Source organism: Fukomys damarensis, unplaced genomic scaffold, assembly GCF_012274545.1.
Source record: "Fukomys damarensis isolate Sample0158 unplaced genomic scaffold, DMR_v1.0_HiC HiC_scaffold_30, whole genome shotgun sequence".
Lineage (NCBI taxonomy): Eukaryota > Metazoa > Chordata > Mammalia > Rodentia > Bathyergidae > Fukomys > Fukomys damarensis.
Window position 1 is genome coordinate 28789542 of NW_022900942.1, and position 13681 is coordinate 28803222.

A 13681-nucleotide genomic window follows, 5' to 3' on the forward strand; every position below is an offset into this window, starting at 1 on the left:
GGTGCCGCACACCTTTGCTCTGCGCTCCTCTCCCCTCCCCCTCCCGTCCCCGCCTCCTCGGCCGTTCAGCTCCCTGGCGTGACTCGGCACTGCGAGCCCCGGGAGGAGACGCGTTTGTGCCAACTCCTCCGTCCAGGCCTCGCTTTTCCTGAGCTTCTCCCCTTTCTCGTTCGGTTTTCCTCTTCGCTTCAAAAGCCGGAGGCGCCGCGGCCGCCCGAGCGGGCTCTGTTTGAGGATGGTGGGTGTGAAGCCCGTCGGGAGCGACCCGGATTTCCAGCCGGAGCTGAGCGGCGCGGGCTCCAGACTTGCTGTAGTCAAGTTCACCATGAGAGGGTGAGGCTACGTCCGAGTTCTCGGGGCCCTGGTCTTTCGGTCCATGCTTTCCTTTCACTTTTTCCGGGTCCCAGTTCCCTTGTCATCTTCGTTCCCGAACGTCCGGTGATGACCGCAGCCCCGGGCCACCGCCAGGGTTAGGCCTCAGCCTTCGGGTCCGAGCCTCCGCTTGTGCACTCGGGGCTCCGGCGGGCGCGGAGGCCTGCAGGGCTGGCCGTCTTCCCTGCTCCGAGATCCCGGCCCGACCCTTTTGGATCCTCGCAGGAGATGTGCTCTTGAGGGGCGGCCTGCGACGCCTTTCCAGCCTGCTCTGTTTGAGCCAGTCCCCGTCTTTCAGGAGAGCCAGCTGTTATTTGCATCTCAGCAATTCCGAACCTTCATTTTCCGAACACTTTGATTCTCCTCACCGCCTGCATTTTTGTAAAGCCTTTGGAAGATTCGGATGGGGCAATCTTGAGTAGCGCGTAGACCGAAGGTTCTGCTAGTGCATTTTGAATTGTATTAATGATCATTCAAGATGTTTTAAAATGTCCTTAACGTTTCTGTTCTGATTTGGTTGTGGCTTTGACACCCCCACCCCCAAGAGTATCAGATGCAAACACAAATAATAAATAGTGTTTTATCTGTACATTGTAGGTAGCAAGGTGACCAGACATCTGGGTGTCACTATACTCCCATTTTTATTTCATGGTTTAAGATGACAGGATCCTTGGAAATTACAACAAGATTTATAGGTCCCGGAGCTGGTGGATACCTTATACTGGCTGTGTGATGATTTTAACATACTGTAAGTCGGCATTGAGAACTAAGATTCAGTGAGTGAGTGTATTTACAGATCTCCCCTTGTGTATGCTAGTACCTAGTTAGGAGTTTTAGCATTCTCCACTTGACCTCTGGCATTATTTACACATATATTTTGTGTAAAGTTACTGCTGGTATCGCTTTTTGTGTAACAGGTTTTCTTGTCCAAATAACTGAATATAAGGTAATATTTTGACTCATGAAGCAAACGTTGGGTGTGTATATATATGGTAGCATTAGAATTAGATAGTTGGAAATGGAGGGATGCAGATAGAGATGGAAGTTAGAACATTATTTTGGACCAGTCTCAGGCAGAACTGAAAATGAGAAGTACATTGGATTTACTAAGGTCGAATATAGTACCGATATGCTATGTGGACTTTCACATTCACTAAATGAAGAGGTTAGGTGATTTTGTGTATCTATTTTATGATATATCTAAAAAGAATGTCAGAAGTTTCTAGTTATGCCTTCTTAGATTAAGCAATTTTATAATGGTCCCATTCATTTTTTTAAAAATTTCTTTCTTTTTCTGGTACTGGAAATGGAACTCATGCATGACCTTACACTTGCCAGACAGGTTTGGTGCCACTGAGCAAAATTCCCATCTCACGGTCTTAATATTAGGGGAATGCCTGTACATTTGGCCGGCGTCTAAGCCACAATGAAAAGGAAATAATTTCAACAGGAAATCTCATTTTTAGTTCACTTTTCTAATTCTGAGCAATTGGTCCTTTTATATTTTTGTCTGTCAGCATTTTCCCCCCCTTACCATAGAGGGTGAAATGATAAAAGTAATAAATAATTATTGATAGAAGTTGAGAAAAGTGGAGAAATGTTGTTACTAATGAAAATTCCATTGGCAGTGTGGTGTCATTTAAGCATAGGTATAATTGTTGACATGATAAAGAACTGTTATAATTTATATGTATTGCAGTGTAATGAAAATTGTTTTTTCTTTCCAAATAAATGGTTGAATGTAGAGGGCATTTTTAGTTTAAAATCTATTTAGGTTATGTTTATAAACATAACAAGATTTTACTTAGCTTTAAAGTTCCTTTAACATGTTTACAAGTAATGCATCCCTGTCCAAATTTTTTGTCAGTGTAACTAGCTTTGTGTGTTTCCCCTTTAAATTTTTAATATATATATTTGGTACCAGGGATCGAAATTGGGACTTTGCGCTTGCGAAGCACACAGCACAAACACTGAGCTAAATCCCTGGCCCTATATTATTTTTTTGAGACACAGTCTTACCAGGTAGTTCAGGCTGGTCTTGAACTCAGTATATAGCACAGCCTGGCCTCAAATTTGTGGATCCTCCTGCCTCAGCCTTCTGAGTGCTGGAATTACAGGCATGTACGTCACACCCAGCTAGATTTATGTATTTTGATGTTAGTATTAGACCCTCAAACAGCCATATTCAGTGAAATCTGATGAGAAACCTGTTGTAGCCTGAGGGCATTGTGGTTTTTTTTTGTTTGTTTGCTTGTTTTGTACTTTTCAGAGTAGTGGGTACTGGTGATTGAATCCAGGGCATTAGCACTGAGCTACAACCACAGCCCTTTATTTTTTATTTTGAGACAGGGTCTTAGTAAGTTGCCCAGGTTGGGCTGAAATTTTTGCTCCTCCTACTTCAACTCCTCAGAGTGCTGGGATTACAGGTGGGTAAATAAGGCTTTCTAGCATCTCTTTTTAAAAAAATTTTCTTTTCCACTTCTGTTTCAAGCCATATTCCTTATTTTCAATATCCATGTTTTATCCATCCTGTCTAAATTAGCTTCACTAAAACAACATGTACATTGTTGTTCAGGAATCTTCAATGTCTCCACAATATTTTTCTTCAGGCCATTTTTTAAAAATGTGTATGTATATCTATCTGTCTGTCTGTCTATCTATCTATCTCGCACATAAAAATTGCCACTTCCATAATTTTTGTTTGTTTTGTTTGGGGGTGGTTGAGACAAGGTCTTACTATGTCTCAGGCTGGCCTTGTTTAAACTCAGTATGTAGCCCATACTGGCCTTGAACTTGCAGCAGTTCTGCTCTTAGCCTCTGAAGTTGTGGGATTCGAGGAGTCTGTCACCACACCCAGATTTTCTTTTTTTTTTTTTTCTCTTTTCTCTCTCGCTCTCTTTTTTTTTTTTTTTTTTTTTTTTTTTTTTTTGATGACAGAGTTATGTAATTCAAGCTGGCTTCAAACTAGCAGTGATCCTCCTGACTCACCTTCCCAAATGCTGGGATTAAAGACATGCCACCACTCCTGGCTACCTCTTCAGTAATTTTAAATATAGAATTCAGAGGTATTGAGTATACATTCACAATGTTGTGCTACCATTATTACTCCTACTTCATTTCAGACAGAAATTCTTACCCACTGAGTAGTAACTCCCCATCCTCACTTCTCCTAAGGGACAAAACTGTGTACTTACTGAGCAGTATACCTCTGCCTACCTGCTCACCCACGGGTAACTTACTCTATTTTCTGTCTCTGGGAATTTGCCGTTTCATACATCTTATATGAGTAAAATCGTAATAATATTTGTCCTTTTTTCAACTTAGTATATTTTGTGGTTAATTAGGGTAGTATGTAGTAGATGTTTTTACTTTTTATTTCTGTATAAATGCTCCATTGTATGTATACCACATTTTGTTTATCCATTCTTCTGTTGATGGACACTTGGGTCACCATCTTTGGCTGCTGTGATGCTTCAGTGTTGAGGACATTTGCATTCGAGGAGCTCCCGTAGTCTGCTTTTAATTCACTTTTCAGTACATACTACCTTAAATGATTTAACCAGGACTCTGTGTACAAACTAATTTACTCCCTTGGATAATTCACTCCAATAATCTTTTTCCTTCTATAAAATGGGAATAATAACGTGTCCTTTTCATTTTGTTTCAAGAAAAAGAAATTTTATTTATGTGAATTCTATATTCTGGTAACATTTTAAAAACAAATTTTTTTCTAATAGTTACTTCTTCAGTATGCCCACAAACATTTAAGTAGATATAGATAATAAAGTTTTGTTGTTATGATGTATATAGATGGACTGTTAAATTAAAAGATTATATATTTTCTCCCTTATTAAATAGTGTGGCTGATTGATTTTTATCTTGAAATGGTAAATGTATCACTTTTCTAGGCAGTATTTACTATACAGTTTTTTGTTTGTTTGTTTGTTTGGTTTGGCTTGTTTTTTGAGACAGAGTTTTACTAATTAGTTCAAGTTGGTCCCGAATTCCCTTGTGTAGTCACAATGGCCTCGAACTCTCAGCAATCCTCCTGCTTCAGCCTCTTGAGTACTGGGATTACAGGGGTGTGCCACCATACTCAGTTCATGTATTCAGTTTTCTTAAGGCAGGTCTTTGTAGTTGGTTAGGTATCATTGTAACCACCTAAGAAGTATATCCAAATATATAAGGATGTTGAGTTCTGGTGGATATGGTAGCTTGTCCAAGTAATATATTAATTATGTCTATAGTATATTAATTGATATGGCTGGAGACTGAAAGTAGTTAATGGAAATACAAAGTTATATTTGATAGTCTGTTTGAACCAGGCAGTTAATATTAGTAAGTGAAGTGAGTAGTTGTAAGACTAGGGCAGGTTGAGACCTTGGATTAAACTTTTTAATTGAAATTTTATTTTCTAATGAAGAAAAGTAAAGCTTTTATTTATTTATTTTTCATAGAGACATTTGCACTTTCACATTTATTGCAGCACTGTTCATAGTGGTGGTTCATCAAGTCGTGAATGGTAAAGAAAACGTAGTGTATGTATACACAATAGAATACTATTCAACCATAAAAGGGAGGACATCCTGTCATTTGCAACAACATGCATAGAATTGGAGATCATAATGTTAATTAAGATAAGTCAAGCACCATGTGTTTTCACTTATATATGGAGTCTAAAAAATTGACCTCAGAAGTTGAGAGTAGAATGGTGGTTAGTAGAGACTGGGAGGAGTAGGTAAAGGGTGGATGGGGAGAAACTGATCAGTGAGTACTAAGTTATAGTTAGGAGTAAGAAGTTCAGTGTGCTATTACCCAGTAAAGTGTCAATAGGTAACAATAATATGCTGTATTATTAATTTTTAAAAATTAAGTTTATTGGTATATTTTAGGTGTTCAATATAACATTATTGGGAATTTGTACCTTATGTGATATATCTTGTTTCCTATTTTTTTCCCCATTCCCCTGCCCTCCCTTCAACCCTTCCCTGTTCCCAAAGACTTTGTTTCCATTTTTCCTTTTCTCCTATTTTTCCTTTCCCCTACTCCTCCCACTTCTGTTTCCCCTTTAGACCTTTTCTTTCTATTTCACATTATCTATTATACATTTTGATTCTTATTTACACTTTCAGTTTCTCACACCAGAGATATTCAGTATTTACACATCAGTCCTATTTATTTGACTTGAGTATGGCTTCAATGTACATGCGTTTAGCTATAAATGGCTCCAGTTTCTCATTTATGGCTGAGTAATACTCCATTTTATTAAGAAAAAAACACATCTTTATCCAGTCTCTAGTTGATGGGCAACTGGCTATTTCCAAGTTTTAGCTATTACAAGCTGTGCCGCTATAAACATGGGTACACATATATTGCTGTGATATGATTTTTTAAAATTCTTTAATTAAATGTATTCCAGGGCCTTTTTGCCTCAAAGAAAGAATTGAACCGTACAATCCAAAAACCATGTCAAAAGTTTATTTGAAAAGTGAGGGATGAAAGGGTAAGGGAGAAAGTGGCTCTGCAGAGCAAACTTGGGCTGCATAAAAAAGAAAAAGAGCAAAAATAAAAGAAAACCCTGGTCTGGGGGACAACAGGTGAGCTACTGTGAAGAGTCAGGATAGTGGACTCCTTGTGGTATCCTGTCTCTGTTTTTTGTTTTGGAGATCAAACTCGGGTCCTTGGGCTTGCAAGGCAGGCAGTGGAACCACTGAGTTAAATCCCCATTCCCATCCTCTTTTTAAATTAAAAAAAAAAATTTTTTTCACCCTGTCTCTTGTATGCTGCCCACATCTATGGGAATCTGTGAGAAGTTCTGCATATAGGGTCCTGGGAATTATTTGGTGCTGTACTGAGATCTTGTAATTAACAGGTCCTGCTTATTTCCTCAGCCATGTTTTCCACACCCTGTCTCCTATCTCTTTAGGAAGTGGATCTGGGGAAGAAGGAAGCAAAGGGCAGGAGGGGAGTAAAAATTATAAAGATGTAATATGTATACGTATTAATGCTCAGCTGAATGTAATCACTATGTGTCAGACACTAATAAAAATAGTTGAAGTCTGGAATTGAACTGTATGTCAGTAGTTCAGGTCACAAAAGTTTAAGGATTTAAACATATAGTAGGTGTCAAGTGAGTATTGCCTATCTTAAATAATAGGACTAGTTATGGTTAAATCTGCCCGTTAGTAAATATGATACTTTTAGAAGTTGCCTATTTTAAAGTTATTCCCAGTAGAATAAAACTTACAATATGACTTGAAGAGCACATGTATTTTCCTTATCTATTTACCATTTGTATGTGTTTACATAAGCTATTGCTTGAGATAGTGTATTGGCTACTATATTAAATAGGGGAGAATGGTTAGCAAGTTCATAAAATAGAAGTTAGAATATGTCTGTTAAGAAAAATTAATGTTTGTTAATAAGAATCTAAGGTAGTGCTTTCACAGAAAGTTTATCTTGGATTGGATTTAGAAACTGTTCTAGTCATGGCCCTGCCACCAACTAGGGTGTTTGAGTATAAGCAAGTCATTTAATTTTTCTTGTCTTAAGTTCTTATAAGGTAATTGTGTTAGGTTATGTAGATCTTTTATGTATTATAGTAAGCTAGAGGTTTGATTGCTATATTCTGTTTCACAAACCATAATTAAAAATTTTTCATATCCATTTTATATAATGGACTAAACACAAAATTTTCAGCTAAAGAAAAGGTACAGGATAGAAAAAATACCCCCCCCCATTTATAAACCTCTGGACTCAGTGATCTCTAGACTGTTTTGGAACAAAATAAAAAATCCTAACCTTTGACTGGTGCTGCTAATCAAGGTCTTTATAAGAGAAAGAAAATATAATTTTGAAATTCAGACATGCTGGGTTTGTAAGCTAGGAAAGTTTTTCAGAGAATCTCTTTTTTAAGAATAGAAATGTTATTTAATAAATTAGGCCAATATTTAAAAGTGCATGAAGAAATAGCATGTGGGCCCTTCAAGAGAAAAAGGCCTAATCCTTATTTTATAAAAAGAAATTGGGTGACTTCATATCAGCTAATAAGTTGGATGTTTCTTTTCCCTTTGAGGGGGTTCCTGGGACTGAATCCAGGGCCTTATGCATGCCTGTGAATTACATGTCATATCCCTAGGTCTGAAATTTGTTTACTTTTTTTTTTTTTGGTACTGGGATCAAACTCTGGACCTTAAGCTTGCGAGGCAGGTCGTGGCACCACAAAGCTAAATCCCCCTGCCCGTTTTTTGAGACAAGAGTCTGGCCATGCAGTTCAGGTTGGCCTTGAACTCATTATGTAGCTCAAACTGGCCTCAACTCACAGCGATTCTCCTGCTTTGGCCTCCCGAGTGCTGGGATTACAAGTATGTGCCATCATGCACAACTGTTTGCTCTTGAATGCACTGTTAAGAAAGGTGAACATCATATAAAATCACTAATCAGCTAGGCACAGTGGTGCACACCTCTAATAGCACTCTGGGAGGCTGAGGCAGAGAAGAGGGTTGCAGGTTCAAACTGAAGCCTGGGCAGTTTAGAGACTTAGCAAGACTATCTCAAAGTTAAAAAATGGGCTGGGGATGTAGCTCGGTTGTGAAGGCCCTAAATTCAATCCCCAGTGCCCTCCCAAAGCAAGCAAGCAACTTCTAGTTTTATTTACAAGGTAACATTGTTGGATAAAGTCTGAATGTCAGCTACAAGAAAGTTTTTGTTTTAACACCAGTTAGCTCTTACATAATTGCTGAATAGAGGGATGATGTCAGTGTAATGTGGAAATTGTATTGGAATAAAAAATAGGGTAAATTTTTTGGGGGGGGTTTGAGACAGGGTCTCATTATGTAGTTGAGACTGACCTGGAACTCACTGTGCAGCTTGGATAAAGTCTGAATGTCAGCTACAAGAAAGTTTTTGTTTTAACACCAGTTAGCTCTTACATAATTGCTGAATAGAGGGATGATGTCAGTGTAATGTGGAAATTGTATTGGAATAAAAAATAGGGTAAATTTTTTGGGGGGGGTTTGAGACAGGGTCTCATTATGTAGTTGAGACTGACCTGGAACTCACTGTGCAGCTCAGGCTGATCTTGAACTCACAGTGATCCTCCTGCCTCAGCCTCCCGAGTGCTGGGATTACAGGCGCCCAGCTGGGTAAATGTTTTTTAAAACATTATTACAATAAAAGACATTACCTTTAATCCCTCTCACTCCACCTGTCCTTCCATCCTTCTTGCCACTTTCTGAAGCAGTTCTGAAAGTCTGGTTTTGTATTGTTTTAAGTTGCGTTGCCTTTGTATGCTGAATTGATTCAAAACATTTTCCTCTCCTGGTCATTTTGACTTTGGAGAAATTCCAGAAGTCTTTTCTTGTAAAACTAACAAATTACATTCTAAAATTTATATGGAAATATCAAAAACACCTAAGCCAGTTTAAGGTTGGAAGCTGAATTACAAGACATTAAAAACAGTTATAAAGTTGTATTAATTAAAAGCATACAAGCCATACGTGGTGGCACATGTCTATAATCACAGCACTTGGGAGGCTGAAGCAGAATTGCCGCAAGTCGTCAGCCTGGGCTGTGTAGTGAGTTTCAGGTTAGCCTGAACTACACAGGGAGGTCCTCTCTCAAAAAAAAAAAGAAGAAAGAAAATGTGATCTTTTCAAAAAGTAGTGCTGGACCAACTGGATATTCTCCTAGGGGAAAAAAATGAACCTTAACTCCCTACTTCACTTCATAAACAGTTTTTTAGTAATTTAAATATTCACTGTATTTTTCAGTTATCCCACGTGATTTTTTATTTTTATTTTTTTTTGGTTTTGCTAAATATTGCTTCAGTTTATAAATTGTCTTACACGCTCTTGACAGTGTCTTTTGGTGAATAAAAGCTCTTAATCTTAATATCTTCTAGTTCATTAAATATATTCCACTATAGCGATCCTTTCCTTTTTGTTTAGTGCTTTTTGTGTTAAGAAACCATTGCTTACTCCAAATATTTAAAAGTATCCAATGTGTTTGTTTTTTAAATCCATTTTTTTAACTGGATACACTTAGGTCTGCAATCCACCTGGACTTGGTTTTTGTTTATGAAATGAGATAGGGAGTGAGGATTCATTTTTATCCACCATTTATTTGGGTTTTTTCCTTTTTCATTCCTGAGTACATTACTTGGAAGACTTAATATTAAACCTGAGATTTCTGTAATATCTATACTCATTAAGACAGTGCAATAGTGATTCAAGTATTATATATATAACCCTGTGGACAATACCAGTCTTAGGCCAGAAGTATCAGTTGACAGCTACTTTTAGCGTAAAAATCAGCCAAGGGTGGTGGTGCACACCTGTATCCTAGCACTTGGGAGGTGGAGGCAGGGGAATTGCAGTGAGTTCAAGGTCAGCCTGAATTACACAATGAGGGCCTGTCTCAACAAATAAATGAGTACAAATTGGTATGTAGTCTTTGGTATAATTTCACTCTTCCTTTTCCACAGGTGTGGACCATGTTTGAGGATTGCTCCAGCATTCAGTTCTATGAGTAATAAGTATCCACAGGCTGTTTTCTTGGAGGTGGATGTACATCAGTGTCAGGTAAGGGAGAAGAGTCCTTTTTAAAATTTTGAATCTGCTTGAAATCCAACACTAATACCATCCATTAGTTATCTCCTAATGCACATAGTTATTCCTTAGAATATAAGAAAATGCCAGGCAGGTGTGATACTGCTTGCCTGTAATTCCTGCACTCAGGAAGCTGAGACAGGAGGATTGCCACAAGTTTTGAGGCCAGCTTGGGCTACATAGTGAATTCAAGGCTGGCTCAAACTATATAGCAAGACCCTGTCTCATAAAACCAAAAAGAAAAAGAAAAGAGTTCTGCATTCTCGTATGTAGAAATATGGGGAATTGCTAGGGAGAAAAGAACTTTGCAAGGCCCCTTCGTATACTTGTCCTTTATTCTAAGGAACCACTTCTCAGTGTTATAGCTTTTTCTTTTCCTTTTTTTTTTTTTTTCAATGAGGCTTTGTCCTTGTTACATTTCTAAATGTGGAAAAATTTAAAAATATTAAATAGTTTGGGAATCTAGTTTTAGGTCTACATTATATTTTTATGTTTTAGTATTTACATCTCACCAGACTGAATCACTGGTCCTTATTTTAAGGACAGTATTCATTGTTTCTAATCTCAAACTGCCACTAGCCACATGTGTGTTTTGAGCACTTGAAATGTGGCAAATCCAAGTTGAGATGTTCTCAAGGTGTAAAATATTGGATTTTCAAGACTTTTGAAAGAAACTTTAAAATATTACATTATCCTTTAATGTTGATAACGTTGAAGATGCATATATTTTGTTCATTAAAGTAGTAAGACTGGTTTTACCTGTTCTTACTACTGTCTGTTGATACTAGGAAAATTTACCTATGTAACTTATAGTGTATCTTTTATTTCTTTAGAACACTGTTCTGCTAGGCCAATCATAGTTATTGCAGAAGCCATACTTAGGTCGTCTTTGTGCTTTTTTTTTCTTTAAATAGTGCAGAGGCCAGGTGTGGTGGTATGTGTCTGTAACCCTAGCACTCATGAGACTGAGGCAGGAGGATTGCTGCGAGTTTAAGGCTATCCTGAATTATACAGCAGAGTGAGATCCTGTCTCAAAAAATACTATAGCCAGGGATTAGCTCAGTGGCACTGTGCCTACCTCGCAAGCACAAGGTCCCAAGTTTGATCCCTGATACTGCAAACAAAAAAATCCCACCACCAAACAAAAATACTATAGTGTTATCTTTTCATAGTGTTTGAATATATAAGGTGGTGACACATTTGTTTTACTATTCTTTTTCAATATTTGTCAAAAAGTTGAAGCCATGATACTCTCTAGTTAATTTTCCTAATTTCCATCTAGTATAAAATTGTAGAAATAGGACTTCTTTCCTTCCTCCCTCCCTCCCTCCCTCTCTCTCTCTCTCTCTCTCCCTTTCTTTCTTTCTTTTCTTTCTTTCTTTCCTTTCCTTTTCTTTTCTTTTCTTTTCTTTTCTTTTCTTTTCTTTCCCTTTCCCTTTCCCTTTCCCTTTCCCTTTCCCTTTCCCTTTCCCTTTCCCTTTCCCTTTTCCTTTGTGTTTTTGAGACAAGGTCTTACTATGTAGTTCAGGCAGGCCTTGAATTCCATGTACCCCACCCAGGCTGGCCTTGAACTCAAAATGATTCTCCTGAATCAGCTTCCCAAGTCCTGAGATTACAGGATTGCACCACCATGCTCAGCTGGGACAGAATTTTAAAAGATAACTGTTGAACAGTATGTTCAGTGAGAGACTAGATGCTGTTCTATTAAGAAATTGAGTCGAGGTTGCAGTGCAAAAAGTACTGCTTCCTCTTTATGGGTAGGTTGGCCATTTTTCAAATGTGTACTTTTTCCTAGTGGCTGTGGTTTGTATTGGATTATCAATATCCTGTAGTTCCTTTTGAGAAATCTGTAATATATAGTTATGAAAGAGCTGTCTGATAAGAAGTACAATTCTGGATCAGAAGCTAATTGGATGGCGTATTTAATAATAAAAAATGGTTTCGTTTTATTTCTTTTCTTTTGTTTTTTTTTCTTTTTTTTCTTCTGGTACCAGGGATCAAACTCAGGATGTTGCACTTGTGAGGCAGGCATGGTGCCACTGACCTAAATCCCCAGCAATAAAAATGATTTTAAAAAAACAGGTTGGGGACTGTTCTTTATTGTAGCTATAAGAGTAGCTGTGTCCCAATGAGAACTCTCTTAAGAGAAATAGGTCTGCTTTTTGTTAAATAATAATATATATTTACATATTTTTAGTTTAAGCTTAGGATATTTAACTGCCATAAAGTTATAAAATGAATGTTAAAAGTGGTTTAAGTGTTGTTTTAATTCATAGTACCGTTTTAATTTGCCAATTCTAGGGAACAGCTGCCACAAACAATATATCAGCAACACCCACATTTTTGTTTTTTCGAAATAAAGTGAGGATTGATCAGTATCAAGGAGCAGATGCTGTGGGACTAGAAGAAAAAATCAAGCAGCACTTAGAAAATGATCCTGGAAGTAATGAGGACACAGATATTCCAAAAGGCTATGTATGTAGACCAAACAGTAAAATGTTCTACTCCTTGCCTCTGTAAAGTGACTAATGAATTCTAATGTGTAACCATTGTATAATGAATTTTTTTCTTCCCACTCACTTTCTATGTAGTATTCTCTCCTTTTAAGTGTATTTCCTCTTTTTTGGAAGTCTAATTTTTTAAAAAATTTCTGGTTTGAAATATGGTTTTAGAGTCAAATGTGACTTTAGTATCGTGTTTTCTTAAGTGTAAGTTATTTTACATAATAACTGAAGAATTTAAAGAATAGTATTTGAAAAATACATGGTATGGACAGTAGTACTGTAAAGCCTTTATAGTTTGAGAGCTGTTGAGGAACGAAGCAAAATTCAAGAGTAATATTTAGTGGCAGCAGATTAGTTTATGCAAACTGGTAAATTCTGCATAGTTAAAAATTACATAATTTCTTAATTTTTCTGGTAAGTAAGTTACTGCATTGGCAAATCAATAAATTTCTGTGAGTTTTAAATTCATGGTGAATAAGGAGAAACCTTACTTATTATCAGGTAAATACAAGAAAATCTAGGTGGTGGTGAAGGAAAGTGGGTGATACTGACGTTATCTTGAGTTGGGAAAATACAACTAGTATTTCTTTAAAATAGAACTGCAATTGGAAGTTGTAGCATCAGTTAGAAAGTGTGAATATGTTTAAACCAAGGTTGATAATTACTAAGGAAGGCCCTTTCTTCCATGCCGTACAGAATGCCAATCACTGAAATGAGTTTGGTAAAATAATGTGTATGCACAAAGCAGCAGCCAGAGTGTGAAGACAGAGGATGTCTCAAGTCTGCCACTCCAAGGATAGATTTTAATGGTTATTTATGGCATAAAGAAGCAGGGTTATCTATGATTTAGGAAAAGTGATTGGAGGTAAGAAAAAGTGAAGTTATTGGTGGTCTCTGCATGTGTAATGGAGCCATCACTGTAGGATGTAATTCAGAAAATGAAGGTTACTATGATCAGAGGGTAGACAGAAGAGTTATTTATCAGATACTTGTGCAGGCCCAAATGAAGGATCAGTGGTTTCAGCTGAAAAAAGAAAAAAAAAAAGCTGCCTCCAAGTTCCTGAAAAATAACTTAGACATCTATTGGCATCATTATATCATAGATGTTATTGGTAGCAATGCTAGTGCAGCCTAATTTGTAATTTCATGGTCAGCACCTCTCACTTTTTATTTTAGTCCTTATATCTTCCTAGAGTC

The 13681-nt window shown here is 37.4% G+C and overlaps 1 protein-coding gene across 1 annotated transcript in view; it reads left to right on the top strand.

Moving 5' to 3' along the window:
* Txnl1 (thioredoxin like 1) overlaps positions 1-13681 on the top strand; it is a 32405-nt gene continuing 18724 nt past the window's right edge. Inside the window, exons 1-3 of the mRNA XM_010611540.3 lie at positions 1-333; positions 9857-9953; positions 12282-12455. Coding sequence (XP_010609842.1) covers positions 236-333; positions 9857-9953; positions 12282-12455 — 369 coding nt within the window. The 5' untranslated portion in view covers positions 1-235. The remainder of the gene's footprint in view (positions 334-9856; positions 9954-12281; positions 12456-13681) is intronic.